Source organism: Egretta garzetta, unplaced genomic scaffold, assembly GCF_000687185.1.
Source record: "Egretta garzetta isolate BGI_Z169 unplaced genomic scaffold, ASM68718v1 scaffold14, whole genome shotgun sequence".
Taxonomy (NCBI): Eukaryota; Metazoa; Chordata; class Aves; order Pelecaniformes; family Ardeidae; genus Egretta; species Egretta garzetta.
The window spans coordinates 7,310,411-7,336,316 of record NW_009259588.1 but is presented as its reverse complement, the minus strand read 5'-3'; the positions used below and the strand labels follow the sequence as shown (position 1 = coordinate 7,336,316).

The window sequence follows — 25,906 nt, the reverse complement described above, 5'->3', positions numbered from 1 at the left end:
TTCTTCTGGCTGCAGGCAGGTCTCGGTTTCAGGCATGAGTGGAGAGAAACCTAAAAAGAAAGCTTTCTATCTAGTGAGGATGAAGCCACTGAAGGAGCCCACCACCACCACCACCACCAGCACTAACAACAATGTCTCTTTTGTGATACACTGTCACATAGGCAAGGAGATCAAACACATTTGCAGCAACTGCAGTCGCGGGGAGGAAGCCCGTGACGGTGAGTGCTGAGATCCTTTGGGTGTAGGAGAGAGGCAGGGGGAGCGCGTTTGCTTGCATGGGGGTGTGTGTGTACATGTCTGTGCTCCTGTCGGAGGCTGGGAGGCTCGGCTTTGCCCCCCACAGATCCCCGGGGATTAAAGAGGAAAGGGAGCGCGGGAGGAATGCGCTGGGCATCAATTCAGCGTGTCTATCAGAGAGATGCCAAGAGGGACAGGTCCCCTCGTTTGCCACAGAAGCTCTGTGCTAACAGTTAAGGAACCCTTTTTTTTTTTTTTTTCTCCTTTTTTCTGTAGTTGCTATAGAAATTGCTGTGTGTATCGATCGTGTTTTGTTACCATTCCTGTGAATTTTAGATCAGGGTTTTCTGCCTTGATACATCAACTTTTTCTTCGTCGTGCTGCAGTAGAGTTTGCCTGACTCAACTCAGTATTTGGAAGGACTGGTTTACCTGGAATCCAGCTAGTGTGATTTTCACCATGCTGTCAAATGCATGGGGGAAATTGGTTTTTTATTGGAATTGATATAGTGCTTTTCATCAGACAACTGTTCTCATCCCTTCCCCCTCTTCTTTTGGGACTGAGCAAAAGCTCCAGAGGGTATTCGGAGAGTGCCGGTGTAATCAATCACAGGTGGTGTTGCTACAGGTAAGTATATGCTTTTTATGTTTCTGGGAATGCAAATACTTGAAGGCAACAATGACAAATTATTTGGATTTTGCCAAAGTCAGCAATTAGGAGAAGCCGAGAACTAAAAGGAGCATAAGAGCATTCAGGCAAAAAACAGGTGTTACCCCACTTTCTTGTTCAACATTGTATTACTTCGTTTTGCTGTGTGGTTTTACATGTTACTCAGGACTGAAGGCACTTGACTTAGGACTCCCTGTTAACTGACGTGGTAGACAGATCTCATTTTCTGAAGGTCAGGGAAAGGCTTTTTTGTGATAAATGTGAATATAAAATTGTTGTCATTTTCTGAGGTGAGGTTCTCAGTAGTTGTTGGTGCTTAATTTTTCAGCTTTTGTTGCTGATGCTGCTATATTATTATTATTGTTGTTATTATTATTATTATTTTAATTACCAAAGCTGCTTTTGTTTGCTCTATGCAAAAGAACAAAATATTATTTGGGATCTGATGGTCCTTTGTCAATCACAGGTCTGTAGTTTAATGAAGTAACTGTGGTTTTGCTAATGTCTCTTCAGAATTTGCATCCTGCTAGTGTGATTATAGTTTCCTTTGATTAAAAAGCAGCTAAAGCTGAACGGAATTGCTTTCAATGGGAATGAAGAAGATAGCTGAGAAGCCTGGAAACCCACAGTGGGTTAAGACTGCTTATGCCACTACAGCAGAGGGAAGAATCTGATGAATGCTATGCAAAATGTTGAGTGCTTTCTTTTCTCTTACATGCTGCTGGTGACAGCAAGCCCCACAGATATTAAATGAAGGGCTATGTGCAGCAGCAGCAGGTACTTTACACTATTAGCGTGGTATATTTATCCTTAAAAGCAAATGAAGCCATTTGTTAAAAATATGCTTCCCTAGATTAATTGAATTGACCTAAAACTCAATTGCATCAACGTCTTCTGCTGGGTTTTTTTTGCAACCTTGGACTTGAAATCTTAGCACAGTGAGAAAAGAACATTGCTTTCCTCCCTTTTAATGCACACGTGTATGCATGGGTGCTTATGACTGTATAACTCCAGTTACTTGTACCTCTTAACAGACTAACAGGTATATATTTAAGGACTTGACTTCCTTTTTTATGTTTGATTATTTAGCTTCAAACCGCTACATACTCCGAGGGGAGGGTATGCCTCTTGACAGGAGATCATCTAGTAACCCTAGAGAGGTAAAGAATAGAGCAGAGAGGCTTCCAGCCAGTAGGCTTCCAGAGCATCTCATCGGACTGTTTTCACCCCCTCCTTCTGTGGGGTAGGATTTCATTCTGCCTCCTGCAAATAACTTTTATGGTCATCATTTTAAAAGTATGTAATACCAGTGCAGCCTTAATCTTTTCCTTCCCACCAGCATGCACAGCTATGAGTTTCTTTCAGAAAGTAAAGAAACTGTAGTCCCAGCCATGCTGGCTGAGCACGCTCACTGGCTTGATTCTGACACATTTTTTTCAAGACTGAAAAATGCTAATTTTTCCCTGGTTAAAACCTGTTCTAGACCTTTGGGGGTTTGGAGGGAAAGGATGATATAATCAACTGAAATTATGATGTGATCATAATGTCAGTAGGACAGATCAGGTAAAAACCTGTGACCAGCCCCAGTATGGAGAAACCTGTAGGGATCTCAAGGTGTCCGAGCATCCTCACAGTTGCACTGCCTATGGAGCACCCAGAAAGGGGACCACCTGGTACTTTTTACAAGGGAAACACACCTAACTTTGCAATGTGGATGCCCCCACCCTCCTATTCAAACCTATATATAGTTTATACATGGTCTTGCAGGCCTGAAACTGCACTAGTGCACCCAAAAGTACTGCATGAGTCCCGTGACCCAAGCAACTATTATATTTGTTGGAACTGTGTACAAATACCAAGATTCAGTCCTTACAGCATAGGCACACCAGTGGGGTACATCGATTTAATACTGAAATACCCTTCAAATCCAGTTATGAGTCCTGGATTCTAGTCATCGTCTTACTCTGCATTCTCGTTGTACTACTGCGCTGGCAGAACTGGAGAAGGAAAATCCATGCTGAAACAGAGAGGGAAATCCTTCAAAGACCTCTAACTAATCTAGCAAAAGTCATGACTAGGGGAATGGCAGAAGAGGTAGCCGTGACACCGAAGGAAAAGATGAAGGCAGGTGCTGAGTCGTATGATATCTTGGAAGGGAGGTCCTGTAATTCGGAGAGAAGTTGGTGAAGGAATTGGATGTGCAGATGGGCTCACTGAAGTAAGGATAAAAGGACTTCATGTGGATGCAGCATTTTGATGAGGTAAAAAATAAGTGAGAAGCTCAAAGAGAAGCAGGAGGTTACAGTAATACAGGTGGAAGTGGGAGATGCTTTAGCCATTGGACTGAATGGAATGGATTTATTTAATACTAGTTTAGCTGGAAAATAGAAAACAAAGAGGGGTGTATAAAGCACCAATACTGAGAGTTTGAGTGACAGAATAGCAGAAATGGCGTTGGAAATGGAGAACTAGTGAAACTGTATGTGAGGGAAGAATGAGGTGTGTGGTTTCATCCTGTGAAGTTTGAGTGGCCACGGGATATCCAGGACAGGATGCCAGAGACGCAAGCAGACGTGGTAGACTGAACTGAGAGGGAGAGGTCAAGTGTGGAAAGAGACAAGTCTCCTCCAGGAATGAAAGAGCAGGGGCCGAGCTCCGAGTGCTGCCAAAGGAGGGCTGCAAGGGAGATGTTAGGAGAAGCAGGATGGTGAAGAGTTGCAAAAGTCCCAAGAAAAGACAGACAAGAAGTAAGGAGACAACACAAGTGGAGGCATTTTTGAAAGCACCAGAAGCGCAAAGGCAAATGAAAATACTTTCTGAATGTAAACATGGGAAGGTGACTGCTAAGCTTGTAGAGCAGGAGGAGCTAAAACTTACAAGAGGTCGAGGTGCACTGGGACCGTGTGATGCTAAACATCTCCTGGTATGTACAGAGCACTTCTCAATGTACTGATTTCAGTGGCCTCTGGGAGGCTTGTGGCAGTGCTGGGTCATAGCAGATGACATGACTGATGATCAAGGGAACTGGTAGTTAGAGGAACAAATAAAAGGAAAAGAGATTTGGCTGGGTTTTATTTAAGGTGTTCAGGCACTGAAACTGACTGCAAATCTTAGTCTCCTGCAGAAGTCTGAGCCTGGATCTGGAACATGGTTTAGACACATCTCTAGTGTGCCTAGAAAGAACTCTAGAGGTTTCAGAGGTACCCAGAAATTACTTAAAAGAAAGAGCGAGTGGAGCAATTGAAGTGGGATACTTTTGATTTTTATGCAGAGGATCTGACAAGAAAACTTAAGTGGAAAGGATTTACCCAACGGTGCACTGGAAGAGAGGGACTGCACAGAGAAAAGTATTTTTTTTATCGGTGACAGACGGGGGTTCTCAGCTCAGGGGTTCTCAGCTCAGTTCCCGCCTCTGCTGAGGATCTCTGGGCAGCTTTGGCCATGTCCATCCGTGTATGCTACGTACCCAAGTTCCTTGCCTGTAACATGGAGATCGTGGGATTTCCTTTCACCTGCCTGCTGGTCTGTAAATAGACTTGGGGAGGTGGAGGGTAAAGGGCTGTCTCTTGCCATTTGCGTTCCTAGTGCCAAGGGCTGTGGGGCTGCAGGTTTTGGGGGTCTCTAGGTACAAGTGTAGCGGAAATATAAATAGTATTCAGAATGAACATACCTGAAAGGTTTCATTCAGAGCTCAAACCCAGTCTGTTTATTGTATGCTCTTGTACTTCAGGGTTTTGCTGTTTCAGCAGAAATGGTTCATTAGCTTATATATGCATGAAAACCAGCATGGACTGAGATTCAGTTGCTGTAGGAATTCCAACATTTGTTTTTCTGCTGCTGTCCTTCTTCTAGAGCTTCCAGATAAATATCTTTGCCAAATGGAAAGGGGGATCTGGGGTGCGTTGCTTGGGGGGGGTGTATGTATGTGTGTGATTCCCACCTGGAATTGAAGACTCTTCTTTTTTTCAGCCAGGAACTTTGAGAACTTTTACTTTATCATCGCTTAAGAGGTTGTCTCTGAGGTGATTATTTTGCTTCCCACAAAAGTAATTATTAAATGAAATAGTTATCTTTTAGACAAGCTGTGAGCCCTACAAGAGCTGTGCATAAAAATAAGTTTTCCTCCACTAATTCTCACATTATTTCAGATGGTAACTGCTCTTCCTTTACCATCTCTAGAGTGAGCGCAGCATGTGGCTATGAGGCATTGCAGTCATTTACAATTGTACCTGCTAAAGATCCGAAAATATTTTGGAGGAAAAAAATTAGACTACACAGAATGGAAAACTAGGCAAAAAACCAGCGTACCTGGTCCTGCTGTGAAGTGTGGGAAGCTGAAAAACATGTTTGAGGTTTCAGCAGCTGATATAATTATGCAATGTGTGTCTTCAGTCTCTGAGGGATAGTTACCTTAAAGAAAGAGGTGGGGCGGGTGGGGGGCGAGGCATGGGCTTTGATTGCAGAGTGAAATATGTCTCCTTGACAGCACAGATCATAAAATATAATTGGCTTATTTTTGTCGTTTGAACTCTGTAGTGTTTGATTTGGGTGAATACGGTGCTATGCCAGAGAAAGTTGGTGAGGTCGAGCAAAGCTATTCCACATCCCAACAGGCTGCTGGGGGGCTGGGCAGGACACTTTGCTCCCACCAGCATCGCTTTCTGCTCAGGACGATACGAGCCCTCAGTGTTTTGTGGGCTGAGAATAAATGCACCCTTCCAGGAAGATGATGTGATTCCTTCTCACGGTGACTTCCAGATGGCGAAATCCCAAGGCAGGCAGGACATGGATCGTTTTCCTTTACCAGGGAGCGGGGGGGGCAGAGTCCCAGCGCCCCGCTCCCGTCAGTGTCTCTTGCACTTTAGGGACTGACAGAAACTCATCAGTTACCTGTGGGTTTGTCCTGAGACCAGAGACTACCAGGGCTGCACTGTGCTGCTGTGGCTGGGCATGGCCTGCAGGCAGGGAGGAGAGGGGGGAGGAAGAGAAGGAGAAGAAAAAGGTCAGTTCGGGCTATACGAGGGCATACCTCTGGCTTATATGCTAAGACTAGCAAATGCGAGTGGCTGGCCGGAGATATGTGAGGCTTTCCTTAAACGCTAGCAGTAATTTCAGTTGGCTAGTCTGCAGTAAAAAGAAAGCAAGGGGATGGGGAAAGAGAGGAGGGATTACATCTCTCTACCTTTCTGTCCCAAAATAAGGCTGAAGAAACACCACTAAGCCTGGGGCCAGTCATTAACTGCTCATGTCCATCTCTGTAGTGACTAACTCGTATCCTGTTAAGCTGCCTGTAGCAAAAACCGGCGGCCACAAAACAAGCCAGTTGTGTACCATTCTAGGCGAGGCTGTGCTGGTAATGGGAAGTTCACAGCCAGGCTTGCATGGGCTGTCACCCAGCAGAGCTCCAGGCTTACTTTGAAGAGCCCTGGAAGATAGATGATGCCCTGTCCAAAATTGCCATATAATTTACATTATTGACTGAAACTGTAGGTCGTAAGCCAGGTCTTCACTTTGGTAAATTAGGTAGTATGGGGGCAAAAGGTGTACACAAGATTGGGTCAAGCTTACGCAAGCAGATGTCTAAGTCCCTTGTTTTCCAGTGAAAACTCCTATGTCCCTACTGGAGAAATGTTAGCCACCTTTTCTGGGCATTCTGTATATCTGTGTCATTGATTCTGAGGAGTTTTAGGAACAAACCCAATAAAAATGATGGTACTGGTCATAATGGCTCAGCACCCTCTCTTTTTTATTACGCAGTGTTGACATAAGGACACTGATAAGAGGGCACCTCAATTCCTCAGGTCTTTAGAGAGCAGGCAGCTGGCCTGTTTCAGTCCTGTCTCCTCTCATTGATTTCTCTCCTTTTCAATGCTGTAACTCAGTTGTCATCTTTTGATAGCATCTTACCTTCCTGCTCTCTCTTCTGAGAACCAAATTTAAAGTCCTGGGATATATAAGCCTTTTAAATGCAAAGGTTGGGGCAACACTGAACACGCAATGAAAAATCAGATCCTTGTAGTGAGTTCAAAAAAGCAGATAAAATGCCATCAGGTATGATGAAAACAGTACAGTCTTTTCCTGTATTTAACAATAACGCTCTGCTCTAAGTGTTTGTTGTCATCTTGAGTAGCATGCCTAATTTTGATTCTTCTGCATCAAGTTAGATACATCAGAAATGCAGACAGAACTATTTGATAAATCATGAAAGGCCACGAGTTTTCCATGTGTAAAGGAGGGGGAGGCAATGCATAAAAAAGGGGCAAGAAGTGGATGATGGCCTAGATCATGGAGGAGCAGGTTCTCATCTCACTCTGCTATTACCAGAGTGCTTTAAACTGTCTGGTATTGACCTGGCTGAACAAGCCTGGCTTTCTGTGCCTTTTTTTGCATCATCCCTATGTCCCATTTTATGCTTTGATCCCTGCCCAGGTGGGCGGTTAGGCTCCATTTCTGCGTTTTGTCTTTTCTGAGTACTTCCCTTTCTTGCTTAGAGGTGTTTCTCTTAGAGGATGGTTTGCATGGTTGGCGTCTTTCTGTTTTGAAACTTGGGATTCTTTAGAAGCAAATGAAATATATGGAAGTATTTCAGTTTACATCCATTATTGGAATTTTATTCATTAATATCATCACTGCCTGTCAGAGCTAAGCAGCAGAGAAATACTGGGTATGTAGGGAAGAGATCAGAAGACACAATATTCTACCATGTGGCATCTCTTCCTTTCTTCTCTTTTTGTTTGACGTTTTCTTTTCTTTTAGTGTGTAACCACTACTACTTATATCAGTTTGTGCTATTATAATACCCTCTGTCTCTGTTTAGAAATGAGAGTTCATATTGTATCATATCATATCATTAAAAGCAGCAGAGTTCATTTATGGGCTCCTTGACTGATGAGCAAAAACTGTCCTTTGAGTATGCTCTGTATTTATAACATCATTCATTGCTGCTACCTCAGCAAAAGAGGTAGACATTTGGCATCAATTTTTGTATTGTAAGATTTTCTTTCTTGATCCATTTCAGTGGCTGGTAGTAAATGTATAGCTGTTCCTTTGTACCTCCTAAGGTTGTCTTGTTTGTAACCAGACAACACCAAATTCGGCTTCCTGTTGTCATCACCTTATTGAGCCCCCAATTAGCCAGAACGTCATTTCAGGAGCGCAGTATAAGCATATGTAGTACTACCTTGCTAACAGGCTGCCAGGATGTCTAAGATTAATTGGATATGTCTGTGGTCTATTAAGTCGATCACACTAGGTCTTGCACATCTTCCCACATCCATTAGCCAAAACCCAGCATCGGGGCACTGGCGCAATTGAAGGGCAGCACCAGAGTGTACAGTGGTTAAGCCAGCTCTGGCTGGATGTTGCAATCACTTTCTTAGAAACTGGAGGGTACCGTTATATTTGCCATCACCCAGATGGATGCTGCAGAGGGGTGAAGGTGGGACATACTTGGAGGCCCCATTTTTCCTTTGTGACTTTGATTTGCATGCTTCTCGGATAATGATGTTCTTGCCATCCCTATGAGCTGGAAAACTGTCTTCTTGCTGAGTTTTTTGTCTCTTGTGAAGTGACATGAATCTTAACTGGTCTGTTGCTTTTAGTCTCCTTGTTTCAGGAAGGATTGGGCAGAGAGGAGTAAGGTAATGTTTGATCTTGTCACTGTCATCTCTCCCTGACTTCCCTGGCTTTGAGTCCAGCTTACTGAAGATGAAGCAGATCTAGCAGAGCCTCTTCCTTTGGATGAGATTTATATTCAAAAGAAGATGAATTATTTCTGTTGCTCTGAAAAACAGTGAACGCACGGTATAATTTAAATCAAAGATAAAATCAGTCATCATAAAACCACCTGCTGTAGCTTCTTTGGAACCACTGGACATATCATTCTGACTTGGTTATGCCCAGGCCACCCTGTCTAAAAGATACCACCAAAGTCGTAGTGCCCATCAGCCATCATGAAGATGATGTACTGCTGAGAGAGATATTATGGACAACCACTATTCCTCCGCGAAGGAAAGCTCTGGATCCCAAATGAGAAAAGCCACGAATAAGAGATGTCCAGACCTGACTTGACAGCCTCTGCATAGATAGTGGAAATCTTAAAGGTTTGAAAATACGACTCAGGAATAGAAGCCAAACATTTCCCCAGCTTTCCACCTTCCCCCGCCCCCCCAAAAAAGTCAAATTGTGTCCAAAATGTCCAAAGAGAAGAGGAGGGCAGGTTTCTGTGTACGTATGCTTTCTAGTGTGCTAGTCAAGACATGAACCGGGCTGAGACATGCAGGTTCCAAGACCTTGGTTTGTGTAACTAGGATTGCTGTCATACCCATTTCTTTGCCCCTGATTAGGAGAGTTGTTCAATCTCGGCTACTTGCCAAGATACTCTGAAGCCCAAGGGTTGCAATTTAAGATTTACAGCCTTTTGTGCAGGGAGGGCCCAGTGTATCTGTTGCTTGGGTCATTTTGGAAAGGATGTAAAGCGTACTTCAAATCTTCTCTTCCTCCTGCCCTGAACTGTGCAGCCCAAGACGAGGATGATGGGCTTAGTGCTGCAGTTCAGCGGACGCCCTCTCCTCTCACTACTTAAGAGAAGGATCTTGCCCTCTGTCATCTTCTGTATGGTGTTTTTCAGGCCATTAGTCTAATGGCTTTGTGCAATAGGAATGCAGGGACTAAAATTAAAATGGATCCAATTATTTAATTTATCCTAGGAAATTTTGGTAGCAGAGAATGATTTTTATTTCACCTTGCCTCCTAAGAGAAGTTGATTATCTGTTTGAAAAAACAGAGTAATGGTTTTTCAAATCTTGCCTTGTAAAGGTCTGAAAGCACAGAAGTGTAGTGATGGTAACACTGAGAATATCAGGTCATTTCAAGAAAAGCATGTCTAAGTTTTGGTAGAAATGTTGATAAGAATATTCTTTATCTTCAGCAGCAAGCTGAGGAATGTACAGCTGCAACACAAATACTGTTGTCCTGAATGCTAGTTAACCTTTTAACACAGATTCAAGAATCAACAGATGGAAATCTTGGTAAGCAGACTTGAATGCACTGAGCATCTTAAGATAAATAATTAGAATACTCATTAACTATATCCTGACAAGTGAGCCAGGCCTGGAAATGCCACTGTGGTCTACTGCATCTGCAGTCCATGTATTAGCAAGCTTCTCTGAAGTATTTGTGATCCATGTATTCACATCCACGTGGACTGTAGCTACGGTCCCCAAAGTCAACAGTCCATGCCATAAGGATTATGGCACTGGCTTTATCTCCATTGGGTGCTGCTGCTTTGACATTTCCAATATTCAGATACTATCTGATGCAGCATGTGTGCAGCTCCAGTGGTTTCTTTTTTAACATGAAGACTGTCAACCTTGCTTTTGGTAAAGTAAATAAATAAGTAGAAATGTTATTTCTTCTACATCAGCTGAAATTGAACTGGTACAAAGAGTATGTCTGTCATGCTGCTGTAGAGCTTTATAGCATCTTATCTTTTTACTTTCCAATCTGCTTAAAATGTCAACACTGCTAAAAATTCAGATGCACAGCTTGAACAGTCAGCAGTGCAAGTACACAGACATGTGGATGGGTGGATGGATGGACGGACGGACAGTGGAAGCTATTTGAAGCGGAAGTTGAACAGTATAGAAGACCTCTTCCCTCTCCTCCTCCCGTGCACCAACAAAACAGGATGCTCCCCTTATGCTAGCACAGTGGTTTTGTTGGATAAATAGCTTTGAAATGTGGGTTCAGCCTGAAGAAGAAGCCAGGTGCAGAGACTCGTTTGGACTTAGGCTGTTTGAATCTGAATTGTACCCTGCTGAGAAATAGAAGAGTGAGATGACTAAGGCTTTCATTAGTATTTACAGCCCCAAAGTAATTGTCTGCTGGTTTATAGCCATAAGGGCGAGGGGTTGTCTTCTAGCAATCTGCTGTGGCACTTAGGATGGGATTTGCTGCCTGCTCCAGCATCTGAATCAAGAAGAGCAATTTCTGACTGTCCGCTCTCTACAGCTGCCCGTCTTTGGCTCCTCTAGCAGCCATTGGAGAGAGTTAGAGATGATACCTAAATGGGAAAGGAGGAAAGGACTGGTGAGGAGCTTCCTTTCCTTCAAAGTGCCCCACCCCCCCAAGTTGCGTGTATAAACAAGCTACAATTCAGAAGGTATTTTCTTTTCTCTTTCTTGTCTGTCTCATTAAAATGACAGCATTTTGCCTGCATCATTTGACTCTAGGAAAGTACTCGAATTACTAATGTGGGTTTGGCTTTCTATACATTTCTGTCATCTGAGTCAAACAGCGTTTTCCTTGTGAACTTACTATGCCTGTGCTGTGCATGGAAGCCTATGAGCCTAAAAGAAAATAGGGAGATCCCGTAGTTCCGGTGAATTGATCCTTCTTCTTCCTATTCATCTCCAGTTGGCAGAACAGCCAGTTCACTGAGCAGCAAGACAGGCGTCAGTTCACTGATACATTTTCTGGCATTGCATAGAGGCTCAAGAAAGACACTTTTTGGTGATATTTGTCTTTGGGGTTGTTTTTATTTCTTTTGCTCTCCCTCAGCTTTCTTTGGACATTGGGCCCTGTGTGATAAATTTAAAAAAAAAAAATAAATTTACAAGCCTATATGAAGATGGGTGGTAATTTTAAAATTCAGCTGCTCTGAGCTAGTACAGCTATTCCCTGTGTTTAGCAAACAAATGAAGATGTTCTTCACCTGCTGTGATTCATTTATTTCAGATTTATGCATTGTTATTGCATTTGATGTATACCAGCTTTCATTTTTATATGTTTGTGTGTAAGTACCTGCAAGCACATCTGTTTTGTTTCTTGTTTCCTCCCTTTCTAGCAAAATGCTTGGGAGATTTGTTATTCTGAGCGCCATCACAAACATTGTAAAGCTTGAGGTACTCGGCCAGATGTGGTTCAGGCCAGTCTCTGACTTGCAAATTCAAACCAAATGGTTTTTAAGTAAAGAGATTTTTGAAAATCAGGTTTGCGTGGCAAAGACTCTGGTTAAATTGGAAGAGTGTATGTGCAAGTTTGACGTTTGACTTGACAGAAGGGGATCTGTGACACTTGTTAGGATACAATGCAGATACTTTGCCCAAAAGAAATTGGTACTTAAAATTGAGAGCACTGTTCCCCATAGGTTATATGGGCAGAGGCAATTTATGTTGTCAAAAATGCTCAGAAAGGCTTATGTTGTAATTGTGTTTGGGGTTTTTTTTGTCTTCTGGGTAGCAGAATCTTGATAACTTTGAGAGGAAACTTTCAGCATTTAGGGGAGTCAGATATCATCAGTTTGTTGCTTTGTCCAGTGCCAGCATTGAAGGGGTGGAAAGAAGATTACTTATCTTAATTATGTGAAAAGTCAGGTTTTGATTGGGTTTTATGCTACTTCTATACTGAAATGAAATCTCATGCAGATGCCTATCACAGTTACCTTCACAGTGTTGCAAAATGAACTTTACTGCCAATTTCACGGTCAAGTGACTCTGTATAGGCACACTCCATCGCGCTGCTGGGGCGCTCCGCTCGCATTTGCAGTTCACAATGTGCCTCTGGTTCCTCTCTCAGGCACCACAGAAAGGGGTCATTCCCATCAGTACAGACGAAAGCACTTGTTAAGACCATGCTGTAATGTCTTCTCTGCCAATTTCTTTTTCTGTGGGTAAATTTTACCATTCTGGAAAGGTCCCTTTTACAGCTTTGGCCAATAAAGTCCTCTGACATCAGTAAGAAGGCACGTTTTAGCATGCAACCAGCATGTCGCAACTCCACTTGAGGACCACACATAATGCAGTTAATCTTCCCTCGTTCCTCCTGCTCATCTCATTAGTCGCGAGCAAGGAGCAGAGGGCCATATTTTACCTTCATGTGCAAAGTTTGGATAGCCACAAGGACAAAATATATTCCTGCTTCCCAAGATGGTCACCCAGTTGCTAGATGGCTTGGGTAAGGTAATCCTACTCCTTGTGACCATTCACTTTGGTATGGTCAGGATTTCATTCGTTTCTCTCTGCTAACTTTATTTCCATGCATAAAGCTGCTGGAACTATTTCAGTAGCTTTTTCAATGATCGTGTTTTCTTGGTTGCCTGTAGTATTTTTTTTCCCTTAGCTCTGATCTAAGCTCTTTCGTGTTTTCTGAGCTATTTCTGGTTCCTGGACTTGGAATTATTCATGAACTTGAAGCTACATGCATAGATCCTTCCTTTGACTGTAACATTTCTTAGGTATATATACCAATTTGATTACCTGATGGGCTCCATCTTTTTTTAAAGGCAGCAGCTTTCCTCTAAATCTACTGAGCAAGAGCAATAGCCTGCAGAGCTCAGCAACCATGAGACACCCTAGAACTTAATGCTAAAAAAAGAGGATGAAAAAATGTGAAATCATAGCTATGAAAACCACACAGAAATACTCCGTGTATTTTATCCAGCAACCCGCCATGCTTTATTCATGACTTCAAAGGAGTCGTGGGTATTTTTCTCCCTTTCAAGTATTCATCTCTGAAATTCAAGCCTCTACCATAAGGACCTATACAGATGTTTCATTATGGCCAAGGGCCTAAACTAACCATCATTTGAATCAATGAAAGAATTCCCATTATAATGACAATCAGCGAAGACCATATATAGCTGCACTTAGGTACTCAGAGCAGAAGTATTTGGTCCTTATTTTAAATTCCTGAACATAGATACAGACTGCCTCTTTTCAGAGTCCAGTGAAACACATTTTTTTTTGCTAATCTGTTACTGACTTTTTTTTTTTTTAAACTCATATTTATGCTCATTATAAATGTGCCATTTGGTATAAGTTCTCTTTTTCCTCTTGGCCAACTTCCTATCGACTTCTTTAAAGAACAAAAATAGACATTTCTCTTTCCCAAGAGAAGCAATATAGAGTTTACAAGGGAATGGTTTGAACTTGCTAGCTCTTAAATGAGGTACTTTCTTCCTTTTCTCCTGGCCATTGAAGTAATTAAAAACTTAATTTTTTATCTTTATGATGATAGTGGTGAGATGATACCGTTGTGTTTAGAAAGTTTAATGTTTGCAATGCCATTTCCTGAATGGGATTACTTTTAGTAAGAGGACATGCCCTTCTCGGGTTTCTGAATAGTTTAAAGATATGCCTTCTAGAGCACACATTTTTAGTAAAATAAAGTAAAAAAATTGGATATTCCTACTTATGAGAACTTCAAAAGATAAAGATCAGAAATTGCTCAGTCCACCAAAAATTCCCTAAGAAATTAGAAGCATCTAAAATATTTTTTCTGGTCTTTCTCAAGATCAACAGCCAGCCTTTAGCACTAGTGGTTTGTTTTTAGGAAGGTGGAGAACTTCCCTGATGCCTGGTGGGGGGCCGGTAGGGCAAGGTGCTCTTCGGTGTGAGCAACTGTGTCTGCCTCTGTCCACATGGCAATTAGGAAAATTATCACCCAGTTGCAGAGGCCTAGCAAAATGTGAACAACAAACCCGTGGGCTTCCACGGACTGGATCCTTTTCTTGCATTACTTTTGTATTTTGCAGCTGAGTAGAATTTGCAATTCAGGCTGGTATAAGAGATAAACCCAACCATGAAAATATAATCATTACCAGCTCCTTCAAGAAGACACTTTTAATCGCTAGCAAGTCAAAACAAAACATAGGAAATAACATTATGTGCTTTTTCTTCATCAGGATAAATTTAGGATTTGAAGGTACACGGGCTTCAGTTCTGCTTTTTCTTGTTGAATGGGTTGAAGACTTGCTTGCAGGAAGACAGCTTCTCTCTTGTCCATAGCTTTGGCTTTCAGAAAGAACTTGAGCTGTGGTGGATGAGACTTAAGTCTAGACTTGATGAGTTTGGGTATGACTCAAAGACAGTTTGGATTGCTTAACAACCCAGCATCTGCACAGATACATCCAGGACCCCTGACCCATGGTACTTAGTCCTGTCCACATGTGTTGTGGTTTAATCCCAGCCGGCAACTGAGCCCCACACAGCCGCTCGCTCACTCCCCCCTGGTGGGACGGGGGAGAGAATTGGAAGGGTAAAAGTGAGAAAAGTCATGGGTTGAGATAAAGACAGTTTAATAGGTAAACCAAAAGCCATGCCTGCAAGCAAAACAAGGAATTCGTTCACTGCTTCCCATGGGCAGGCAAGTGTTCAGCCATCTCCAGGAAAGCAGGGCTCCATCACACGTAACGGTGACTTGGGAAGACAAACACCATCACTCCAAATGTCCTCCTCTTCCTCCTTCTTCCCCCAGCTTTATCTGCTGAGCTGGTGGGATATCCCTTTGGCCAGTTGGGGTCAGCTGTCCTGGCTGTGCCCCCTCCCAGCTTCTTGTGCCCCCCAGCCTCCTCACTGGTGGGGTGGGGTGAGGAGCAGAAAAGACCTTGACTCTGTGTAAGCCCTGCTCAGCAGTAACGAAAACATCCCTGAGTTATCAACCCAGCACAAATCCAAACCATAGCCCCATCCTAGCTACTGTGAAGAAAATTAACTCTCTCCCAGCCCAAACCAGCACAACATGTATTGGAGGAGTTACTGGTGTTGCCAGTGGTTGGTGCCCACTTGTGAGGCGATGGTCACAAATGCCCCTGCAACTGCTTTGCCTGGTAGCATTTCATTTGGTGCGTATAATGTTAGAGCCTTGAATTGCAATAGTCCTGTGGATATGACTCGTGCTTAGCTTTCTCCTTTGAAGTTTTTCGTGTTGTGAGATTTAATCTCCTTCTTGTAGGCTTGGCAAAATACCTTTTAAGGAGGTTTAAAGAGCTGTAGTTTTCTAATGCTGTGTGCTAGGGGACACAGCTAGTTGTGAGTAGGCAGGTCAGTTCTATCTTATCGACGGTTTGTTTTCAGTCTCAGAAGCTGAATGGGTTAAACATGGGTTCATCCAGCTCCCAATGTGTTTGCGCTTGCAGGCTGCTCCCTTCCAGGTTGTGCACAATGGTCTGGGGCTTTCCAAGAGCCTGTGTCTGTAATGGTACCTTAGAAAGGGCCAGGTTTGTTCAGTAGATGAGTTTTTAGTGTGTTGGTGTGGTTACAGTACAGGAAGATGCCTTGGAGATGATGCCCTCGGTGGGAAATTCTGCTTGTAGGTTCCATTTGCACCGGAACAGGAGGTTTTTATGGCAGTTCTTCATGGCAGTTCTTCACAGGCTGAAATATGGCTCCCTCTCGCTGGGTGCTCGGCCAGCTCTGCTAATGGGGCTCCATCTTACACATCCATCCTCTCCTGCTTGCCGGGGAGAGGATCTAGGAAGGCAGCACCTCACCTCTCCCATCTCTCCCCTCCTGCCTCGAATAGAAGATCCCCTACCAGAAGTGAAGGAAAGGGACAGTGAGAGGCAGTATCTGCACTCCCTTTTATTCTCCGTTGTGCAGAACTGGACAGGATCAGGCTCTCAAACAAGTCACAGCTGTGACCAGCAGTTTCTTTCAAACCCATGAGTGAAGCAGAAGGAGGTTTGGGTTATTTAACCCAGGGTAAAGGCAAGGAATGTTTTTGGGAGAAGGGTGTTTGTGCTGACAGATGTGCCTTATCAGGAGCTGTGCTTCCACTCATGCTCTCTTTCAGACCCAGTAGGTCTTGAGTTCTTTAAAATAACACAGTTTTAGTTGGATACATGGGGACTGCTCTCCCATCTGTCATAGTATGAAGTGTGGTAGTGTTCCCAAGGAAAATGGGAGATGTGGGCTTGAAGTTTCTCAGGAGGAGGATGAAAGTGACCCTGTGATTCTCCTGTCTCCCAAAGAAAGTGCTGTGCCTGCTCTAACAGAAAAGTCCTTGCATCTCATCCTACTTCCTCTGCTTTCTTAAAAGCACAAATAGTGCATCTCCTCCCTGCTTGCCATTTAGGAAGAGTGAAATTTCCCTTCCTTTCACACTGAAATTTCTTACCGGAGCAATTCCTGGTACTTGTGGAATTGTCTTCCTATAGCCCCAAGAAAAGCAGGGTGTCTGGTTTGCTTCTGCTGGCCCTATTCTTTTCTTGGTTGGCTTTTGGTTGTGCTCCACTTGTAGTGGCTGCTCTGAGTCCTGGTTTGGAGCTGCTGAGTCTCCACGTAGTGTGTGTGGTACCCAGGGCAGACCTGTGGGTTCTGCTCCGGTGTCCGGGTGCCCAAAAGTGAGGAGCTGCAGTACTGTTTATAGGATTCAGCCTCGATTCTAGATGTAATAAACACTTAAGAGGTGGAAAACCCAGTGCGTAACAAGAGCAGTCAGAGATAGAGAAGACGGAGATCAGAAGAGCTGATATCAGTGAAATCTAATAATCCTTATTTTCTATAATTGCAGGGTTTATAGGAGGAGATTATGTAGCTGTTGATGACATAACCTGACAAAGTGCTTTCGTTGCAAGTAAAAATCTTGTGTACTGTGTTATAATACAGAAAACACTTGGTGTTTTGAGAGATTTCATATGCATAAAGGCATGTTGAGAGTGATGCATGCAGCGCAGTATAGTTTGCAGAGGTTTAAAAAATGGCTTTCAGATTGCAATCAGCATGAATAATTAACGTTTTACGTCAAAATGTGGGGAAGTTGAAAGCAGGGTCCTAAAGGGATTGGACTTCCAAAGCTCTTCTTTGCACTTGTGTTCCGACTAGAGACATAAATACACTGAGAAAGAGAGATCGCAGCAGAGAGCAGAGCCATACCACGGTCTGATACGTATGCTGAAACGGGCAAGTGTAAAGGGTGAGAGATTCAGTTTACGGCTACAATGCAAAGTGCTACACACCTGGGGAGCGGGAGTAATTGGCAGGGGGTTGGAAAATGTGCGTGCTGCTTAGCATGCGAAGGAAAGCTGCTAACAGCCTCTTCATGGCTCATAAACCCACTACACCAACCCAGCCAGTGCCATTGCAAATGCATACATCCAGTGGGAGCTGTTGTCAACCCAAGAGGTAATCACGCCCGTTTGGCAAGACTGAATTTAGACTGCTGCATGCCATGCCTTGTCTTTCACTGGAAAACAAAGCTTTGAGAAGTTAGGAAAAGTTTAAATGGGCAATTCAAATAGTAAAGGCAGGGCTGATGAAAATTAATTCCAGGTGCAAAGGGAAATTAAAGGGAAATAACTGAACAAATGATAATAGAAGAGCAGAAAATGAACCATTTTCCTGAAAGAAAAACAAGGTGGTTTTTTAATTGAAAGTGTTGCCATTCAGGTAAAAAGGCATAAGTGTTCAGCAATTAGAGCAGTCATTCAGTCTTCCTGTCATTTCAAAAAGACACATGATGCATCTACATCTTGTATTGAACAAAGCTGCTAGAATAAGGTCTGTGCAGTCTGAAGCAAAGGATATTCAGGGTGCAGACTTCGAAAGAAACCTTGCAGCAGGATCTTGTTGGAAAGTAACCTGAAGAATAAAGACTGGTTGCACGTGGACTGAGAATAAGGATATTATGTTGTTGGGGGGAGGTTTATTTATATAAAGTTTCTATCATAAAATAAAATGGCACAGTTAGTTAATTGCATCTTTAGGGCCAAAATAATTTTCAGCCTGTTACTACAGATTTGCACAAATATAACAGAAAGAATGATGCAGCTCTTGCTGTTTGCTGGGAAGGCTTAAAATCTAACTTTGGGAAGTAAACTGCTTGTTAAGATAATCCCACGTCTGAGCATGATCAGCGAATGTTCAGAAATGGTCTGAGAGAAAACGTAGTGTGCTTACTGGTGAGGAAGGTAATATTAAAGATCTTAGATGGGATGGGTGGACTTCAGCCTTCAGCAATGAAATTGCTCTGTGTACCTGAATGTGGTAACTGAGGGTTTTTTTCTAAAATGAAAGCTGGCTATATGATATATCAGCAGTGTTCCCAGATGGACATGGGAATGACAAAACTGGTTGTTGTTCTCCAGGAAAACTTCATAAGTTACGTTGTCTTTGGGAAGGCCTTTGATCTGCCTGCTATGCTTCTCAAATCCAAAAAGTAGGTGACTTCCACTGAGTTGTCTCTCACTGGACCCTCTGGAAATCAACACCCTACTGAAAGACGTAGGAAACTCACAAGAACATAAAGAATGGGTCCCAGATGGCCTGGCCTCTTTCTGACTGTTTTGAAGAATCCTTTTCAAAATGCTTTTCCCCAGCTTGCTGATTGTCCGTGTCTGGTATCCATGCTGTACTTTACAGCCCACTTCGGGGTGACTTTGACCAAAAAAAACCCTTAAACCCATGGTTAGCTTCAAAATAAGTAAAAAAAAAAAAGGGGGGGGGCGGGGGGGGGAGAAGAGAAGAAATTAGTTTTTAGACCTTCTAGTGTTTTAAGTCTTTGTAGCATATTTCAGTCATGTTTGTAAAATTTCTTTTACGTCACTTGGATGCAAAATATTTTGATTTGTGGTGCCTTTTCTCATTAAAACCACAAGTCTTGCTTAAGCCCTTCAGTCTGTATGAACTTCAGATGTCTTAAGGACTACAGTAAGATCTTGAGAGCTGTCTCACAGCCAACCAGCCTGTGAAAAGCTCGCAGGTTTAGTTTCCCCATTGCTATTCTGGGGTGACAGCTCGGACAGAAGAAAGTGGGAGGGGAGTGCATCACCCTCTTGTCGTAAATGTAGATCCCAGCATCTCTCTGTGTGTCGGCAAGATCTCTCAGATCCTGGAAAAAAATCAGAACGTGTTCCCCAAAGCACCGAGTATCAGCAGCAACAGCAACCCATAAGCATCTCATTTCTGGCACCAGCCTCAAGACGAGACCTCCACATTGTGACCGCAGGCTCATTAATGCATGTGGCCATTCTTTCTCCCAGTTCAGCAGACTGGTCAAGCTGGGACTGCTGGGATTGCTTTCCTCTTTGAAGGCAAAAAAAAAAGAAAAAAAAGTGCAAGGCCTGGGTTGGTTTCCATTTGTGCAAGTGCCACCTTTTTTGGGAACAGCAAGGGTGTGAAACCAGCCTACGGAGCCTGCTGTCAGCAGTGGGTGACGCAGCCCACAGCCAGTCAATAGTCATTAGGAGCCAAAAAGGCAGAGAAACCCGGCCAACTCGAGCGAAAGATGCGGCAGCAAAGAAGAGTGCAGAAATCTGGCGTTTACTTCTCGCTTTGTGCTCTGCTTTTATTCTTGCTGTATTAAAAACTGTCATGGCTTTATGCTAATGGGGTTCATTCCTAGCCAGTGATTATTATGCTTTGAATTAGCAGTGCTCTTGAGAGCGGTTTTCATGAAAAAAAATGAGGTAGTCCTTCTGAGAAATAGGAGCGAGAGGGGAAGAGAGCTGTTACGTGCATTAGCGCAGAGCTGTGTGTGTTTGGAGAGGATGAAGGAGAAGGGCCGCGTTCATGGCTGATGGCTCTCGCACAGCAGGACTCCTGGAGCACAGATCCGTGTGAGAGACGACGCTGAAATTCAGGGAAGAGCAGTCAAAATACGGAAATGGTTTTGACGCTGTGTTTGGCTTTTAATGAACCCGCCTTTTGGGTAAATTCCTTTTGACTCCTGCGTTCAGTTTTGCGTGACTGTGAGTCCATATTAGTTTACGCTGAGTGGGAAAAGCTTCCCAGGAGCAGTGAGAGCGCAGCTGGTGTGGGACGGAGGGGATGCGCATTGCAAAAGGAGAGGATTTTTAAGGGATGCCGGTTCTCCAGGGAGTGGCCTCAGCAGCACCAGTTAGGATCAGTTCTCAAAGAGGAGTTGTGGCAACTCTGAGATTTACTAACTAAGGCACCCGGGTAGCAGAAACGGTGTCTCAGTGATGGGGAAAAGGAGAGAGGGTGAGCAACAAGAGGGATTTCGTTGTGTTTCAGCGGTGGGTTTCTGCAGCAGGAAGCCTGATTCAGCAGCAGTAAGCGTGTCCTGCCCAGTTTGCTCAACGGGCCCCTTCTACACCCTGTGTCCCCCAAGTAAGGCAGCAAGGACACCACCAGCCCATTACTTTTAGCAGCATCTCTAAAATACCACAGCGGTGGAACACAGCGTCATCTTATGTGCTTTAACTACAGGCATCTTAAAAAAGGAGGAGGGGGAAAAGGCGTGGTCCCCTTTGGATCTGCATATAGAGCGAGGCAGTCTGTACCCCCTGCTGGTCTTCAAAGCCCAGCAGGTTCCAGTGAAATCAGAAAGTGTCAGGAAATTTCTGATTTCCTCCTCTTTTTACCCTCACGGTTTGTTCAGCATAACCAGGCAATTTCCAGCATGTCCCAGGACAGAGCCTTGTAATGGATTCTCTCTGTAAGAAGGCATTCCTCTCGGCAGTCAGGCACAAAGAGAACAGAATGAAATGCTTTGACCGGACTACCTATTTTTCCTCTGCTTTAAGTGGAAAGATGATGTTCTCAGAAATGTCTGTCTTTCTCTCCATTGCCCCAAAGAATAGGGTTTTTTTAGCCATTTCCACTGAAGCAGTTGGGCTCTCCGTATCTTGCTGGCTAGCTTTTTTTTTTTTCTTTCCAGAAAGTTACGGTAAGCTGTATCTGGCAGTGATATTTTACAGGAAAAAGGATTGCTTTGCCAATGTTAAAACCAAACAAAAAGCAATAACAAAATAACCAACCTTCTTGCAAAACCCTCGGGGGCTCAAATAGAATTTGTTTGGAGTTCTGATGTGTTAAGAGCTGTGTCTCCGGCTATTCCCATGAAAACCCACCTAAATTGGCCACACTTAAAGCCTCGGAAAAATTTCCATTGAGGCACATAAGAATTTGTCAGCCAAAATCTCTGGTGATTCTGTTAGTGTGGAGTAGGTGTTCTCATCCCTTCAGAGCGATGTTCTTGCTGAGGTTCCCAAGCCTGTGCTCATGGCTGAGGTTAAAACTTAATATACTGCGGGTGAAATAGAAACACCGGGCTGCCGTCTTCAGAGCATGAGAGGTGACGATCTGCGTCCTGGATTTATGAATCCAGACTGCGTGGAAACTGCTCAAATTGGTTTCACCGGCACTGTCACATTACAACACAAGCCTAGGAAATGATATCCCATTAAAAAAAAAAAAAAAAAAAAAAAAACCAACCAACCAAGAAAACCCACCAACAACTTAAAAATAAAACCCCAAACTCCCTCCTGTGTGCTGACTGAATTGCACAGATGCTTTTTGTCAGGAGCAAGAGCGCATGCTTTAGTTCGGGGCTGGGAGAGCTTATTGCAGCCCTGGCCGCTGCAGCATGGAGAGACCCTTTCTCCTGAGCTACTGGGACCTTCACCCTGTCGGTGTTTTCCTTCGTGGTCCTGGCTTTCCTCTCTCTGTGCCTCTAATCACAGGGATGTTATTTTTCAAAACTACCAGCCCATTTTCCCTGCTAACATGAGGGGGGGACCATGCAACGTAACTGCACCAAGTGACCACTCCCAGACTTTTTGCTCTCATCCAGGATGACGGGTAGTTTAAATTCTTCAGATTTTTTTTTAAGTATTGAGACTATCATGATGTATTACAGTGCAAAGGTTGCAGAAAGCTGAATTTCTTAATAACAGAAGCTCAGTGAAAACCTGTAAACCCACCCCCCGCACCCCCAGGAATTCTGCCCTAAGTGTGCGCTCTATTAAAATTCTCCAAGTCCGTGTGTTAAAAGATAAGTATAAGAATTGGAGAGGAATGAGTGAGCAAAAAAATGGGACTGGAAGGAACCTTCTGAATTTTTAGCACCCTTTCTGTCACTAGGAAATTCCTAATGCAGCCCCTTTTGTAACCCAGACAGTTTTAATGGACATGGTAATGATACCAGAGGGTCATTATTTATTGGGGTCCTTGCTCCTGATAAGTATTAGTTCATGGAAATGTCTCTTTCCATTGCAAAAAAAAGACTTGCAATATTTCTTTTAACCAGTATTGCATCATTTTTTTGGAGCTTTCTCTTCCCCAGTCTCTGTCACGCTTCCCCAGGAATGGCTGGCGGATGAACTGCCAGCTGTCTAGAGCGATGCAGAACATTTTGTTAAAGATTGTAACTTTCCTATTGTAATAATCCGTATTCCTCTTGAATCTGCTTGTTAATACTGATCTTTACAGTAGATTATGGATTCCACTGAAGGGAAAGAAAATAATGTTAAAATAATAATGACTATATTTTTTTCCCTTTATACTCTTCTCTATAACCTTGGAAAATTTTGACCGTCTGTGTGGTTCTCTGATAATTTATTAAAGCATTTATTTCACTTCCTCCCCCCCCTTTTTTTTTCTCCTTTTCTTGCTGGAACTATAGCTGAGGAAGTGGAAAGACTGGCTGCAATGCGTTCCGATTCTCTAGTACCTGGGACTCACACACCTCCAATCAGAAGAAGAAGCAAATTTGCTACTCTCGGAAGGCTTTTTAAGCCATGGAAATGGAGGAAGAAGAAGAGTGAAAAATTTAAGCATACTTCAGCAGGTAATAGTTGCGGTCGGGTTGGTTTGTTAATCTGGAACTGTTTGCTCAACAAGGCTAAAAATTTGTAGTGCAGCCCCAGTTTATACATGTTTTTAAGGTTGTTGAAGCTTCTCTTGGAGACATTTGTCATATTCTAAGAGTCCTTTAACTTTGTTACCCGCTTTTTCTTTAAAAAAACCCCAAAACAACAGGTCGGGTGCTCTACAATTAAAGCAGCAGCTTGCCAAAGCCGTATATTCAGGTTCTGCTACCAAAGCTAGAGGGTAACCCAGAAGAAATCTTGTTACATTGATTTAGCAGATGATGGGTGAAGGAAATGGCAGTATGAAAAGGCAGCGCGAGTGGAAGATTTAGCCACGTTCAAACTCCTGTAAGTGCTAATAGAGGCGCGAGAAAAATATATGACAAAGGAGTTGCCGTTGTTGTTGAGTAACTTGCATAACCATAAATTATTTGTTCCATTGGGCAGGAAAGATGTGTAGCTTGTTTTCTGAGAAAAACATCTCTCTCTCCCTGCCACACCCCTCCTTCTGTCATCGCTTTCTAACGCCCCTGGTTTAAGACTCTCTTTAATTAAAAAATAACTACAGAAAACTGCAAAAAGAATGTTTTTATATTGTAAACTGGTCTGAGCAAGAATCCCAGATCCAGGCGCTGGTGCACGTGGTGGAAGTTTGTACCTGATGTGTTTGTTTTCAAGCTTTGTGATCTATTTAGAAGGTTTCTTTTCTTTGCTCTTCCATGATGACTAATAATTACTACATGTGGGTTTGCAAGTCTCGAGCCTGGATCGTCTGTGAGAAAACACTCATTTTCTTCTGATTTCTTATTATTCTCACTAGAACTAGAAAGAAAGCAGTGAGGATCTGGCTCCCTTAAGTGCCAGAAGAGGCTTGAGTTACAGCCCAGTTGCTCTCTAACCTGTTTATTGCGCAGCGGAAGCTTTCAGGCAGGATTTGACCATACTTTCTGGGACCCCGAAGCCTGTACTCCTGAAAATGGCCCATAATTGCCCAAGAAGTCTCATTTCGCTAAGTGTGAATTCTTGCGTGAGGTTAAATGCAGAATAAGAGTTTTCAGGATTCATACCTGAAGATGCTCTTTACTGTGCGCTGCTTAAGCTGCTCTCTGATTCATCAGGCTAATGAACTGGAATAGATGGCTGTATGACTCGGAGGGATGATCGTATTTTTTTCACCTGACAGCTGAGAAACTGTTGTCACCAAAAATGGCATGTTTCGGCAAAACAAAAGACTTGTCTTCCATGTTCTGTATCAGTCATAACGATAGAGCAGTGCAGCAGGATTTCCATGAAAACTGTATAGCTCTTAGGGATACACGGATGCTGTGGTGACAACTGCTTTGAAGCTAATTCCAGCATGCTGGGTACAGCTATGAGGATAACGGTGGCAGTTCAGGACGTACCATGGGTTGCAAAAGCCTGCCTCATATTTATTTGTGTGGTTTATCCAGCTCTGGGAGCTGGGGCTGAGCTGCATACAGCTGTGGTTAGACTGACTAGTTTGAAGCTGGCTTGAATATGCCTGCATAGTCTGCTCGGGGCATTACAAGAAGTGTTATGTAGATTTGCCCCATTTACCAAAACATTTGGAAAGTACACGGCGATTAGAACCAGAGTAAAAAGATGTATTACATTTTCTCAGGGGAGAAGGAAGCCTTACCAGACATGCCAGCAGATCTCCTTCCCCTGGTAAAGGGGACTTCAGAGTCTGAAGAACTAATTTAAAAGCTGGATCTCCTGGTTGCATGGAACATTTGTCAATTGCAGTACTGGATTTGATCTCAGCTGAATCCAAGACTTTTTTTTTTTTTTTTTTTTTTTTTTTTAAAATTTCATTTCTAGTAAGCTAACAGTATCCTGCAGCTGCTCTGCAAAATTGGTATTCGTGTCAGCTCCCCTGCTCCTAGCTGCAGCAAAATTGACAAGGATGTCAAATTTGCTGAGCACCCTGCAGGAGACACTGGGAGAGGTTTACTTCTGGACTGTACCAGAGCTGGGAAACCCACAGTTTCCATCATCCCTGACTCTGGGGAACGGGAATCCACCAGGATCGTACCAGGCTCCTCTGGCAATTCAGCAGCATTGGCTGAACCTAGTATGTGTAATACAAATGATTTTGCACCAGAAAGCTAGCATTTTTCTGCCAGCATTTCCATGACCTCTCATCTAATACCTCTGATCTCACTGAGAAAATATATTTAATTTTTATAATAAATCAAAGGACAAGCTTATGAGATGGCATAATGAGAGCCAGCATGAAACTTCGTAATACAGGCTTATTTTCTTCTAAATGTGACGCTTGGAAAAAAAGTATTTCCCATTAGTGTCCTACAGGCATGCAACCAAGCTTTCCCACCTGCATAGAACATCAGTAATTATCAAAAAATAAACACTAATACAAGTATTTTATTAGGCTTTTATTTGCTGCAACAATAGATTCAATTACTTTAAATCTCGAAAGCAGTGTGGGTCAAAACACATGACCTTATCTGTTGAAACTTCCTTTGAAATTAATAGGAGGTTTTTTTCTGAGGGGGACTGGAAGAAAGAGAGAATCAGGCTGATATTTAAGGTTGAAAGGTTGCCTTTGTCTTTAGATTTCCAGTTGCTAACATTTTGCATCCATATCTTTATCATACTAAAAGCTCTGATTATTTATTCAGAGAT

General features: G+C 43.1%; 1 protein-coding gene across 1 annotated transcript in view; it reads left to right on the top strand.

The window, feature by feature from the left end:
- The window catches only part of PHACTR1 (phosphatase and actin regulator 1), a 313,243-nt gene that overhangs the window by 163,735 nt on the left and 123,602 nt on the right, over positions 1–25,906 (top strand). The window contains exon 3 of the mRNA XM_035893441.1: positions 23,053–23,217. Coding sequence (XP_035749334.1) covers positions 23,053–23,217 — 165 coding nt within the window. The remainder of the gene's footprint in view (positions 1–23,052; positions 23,218–25,906) is intronic.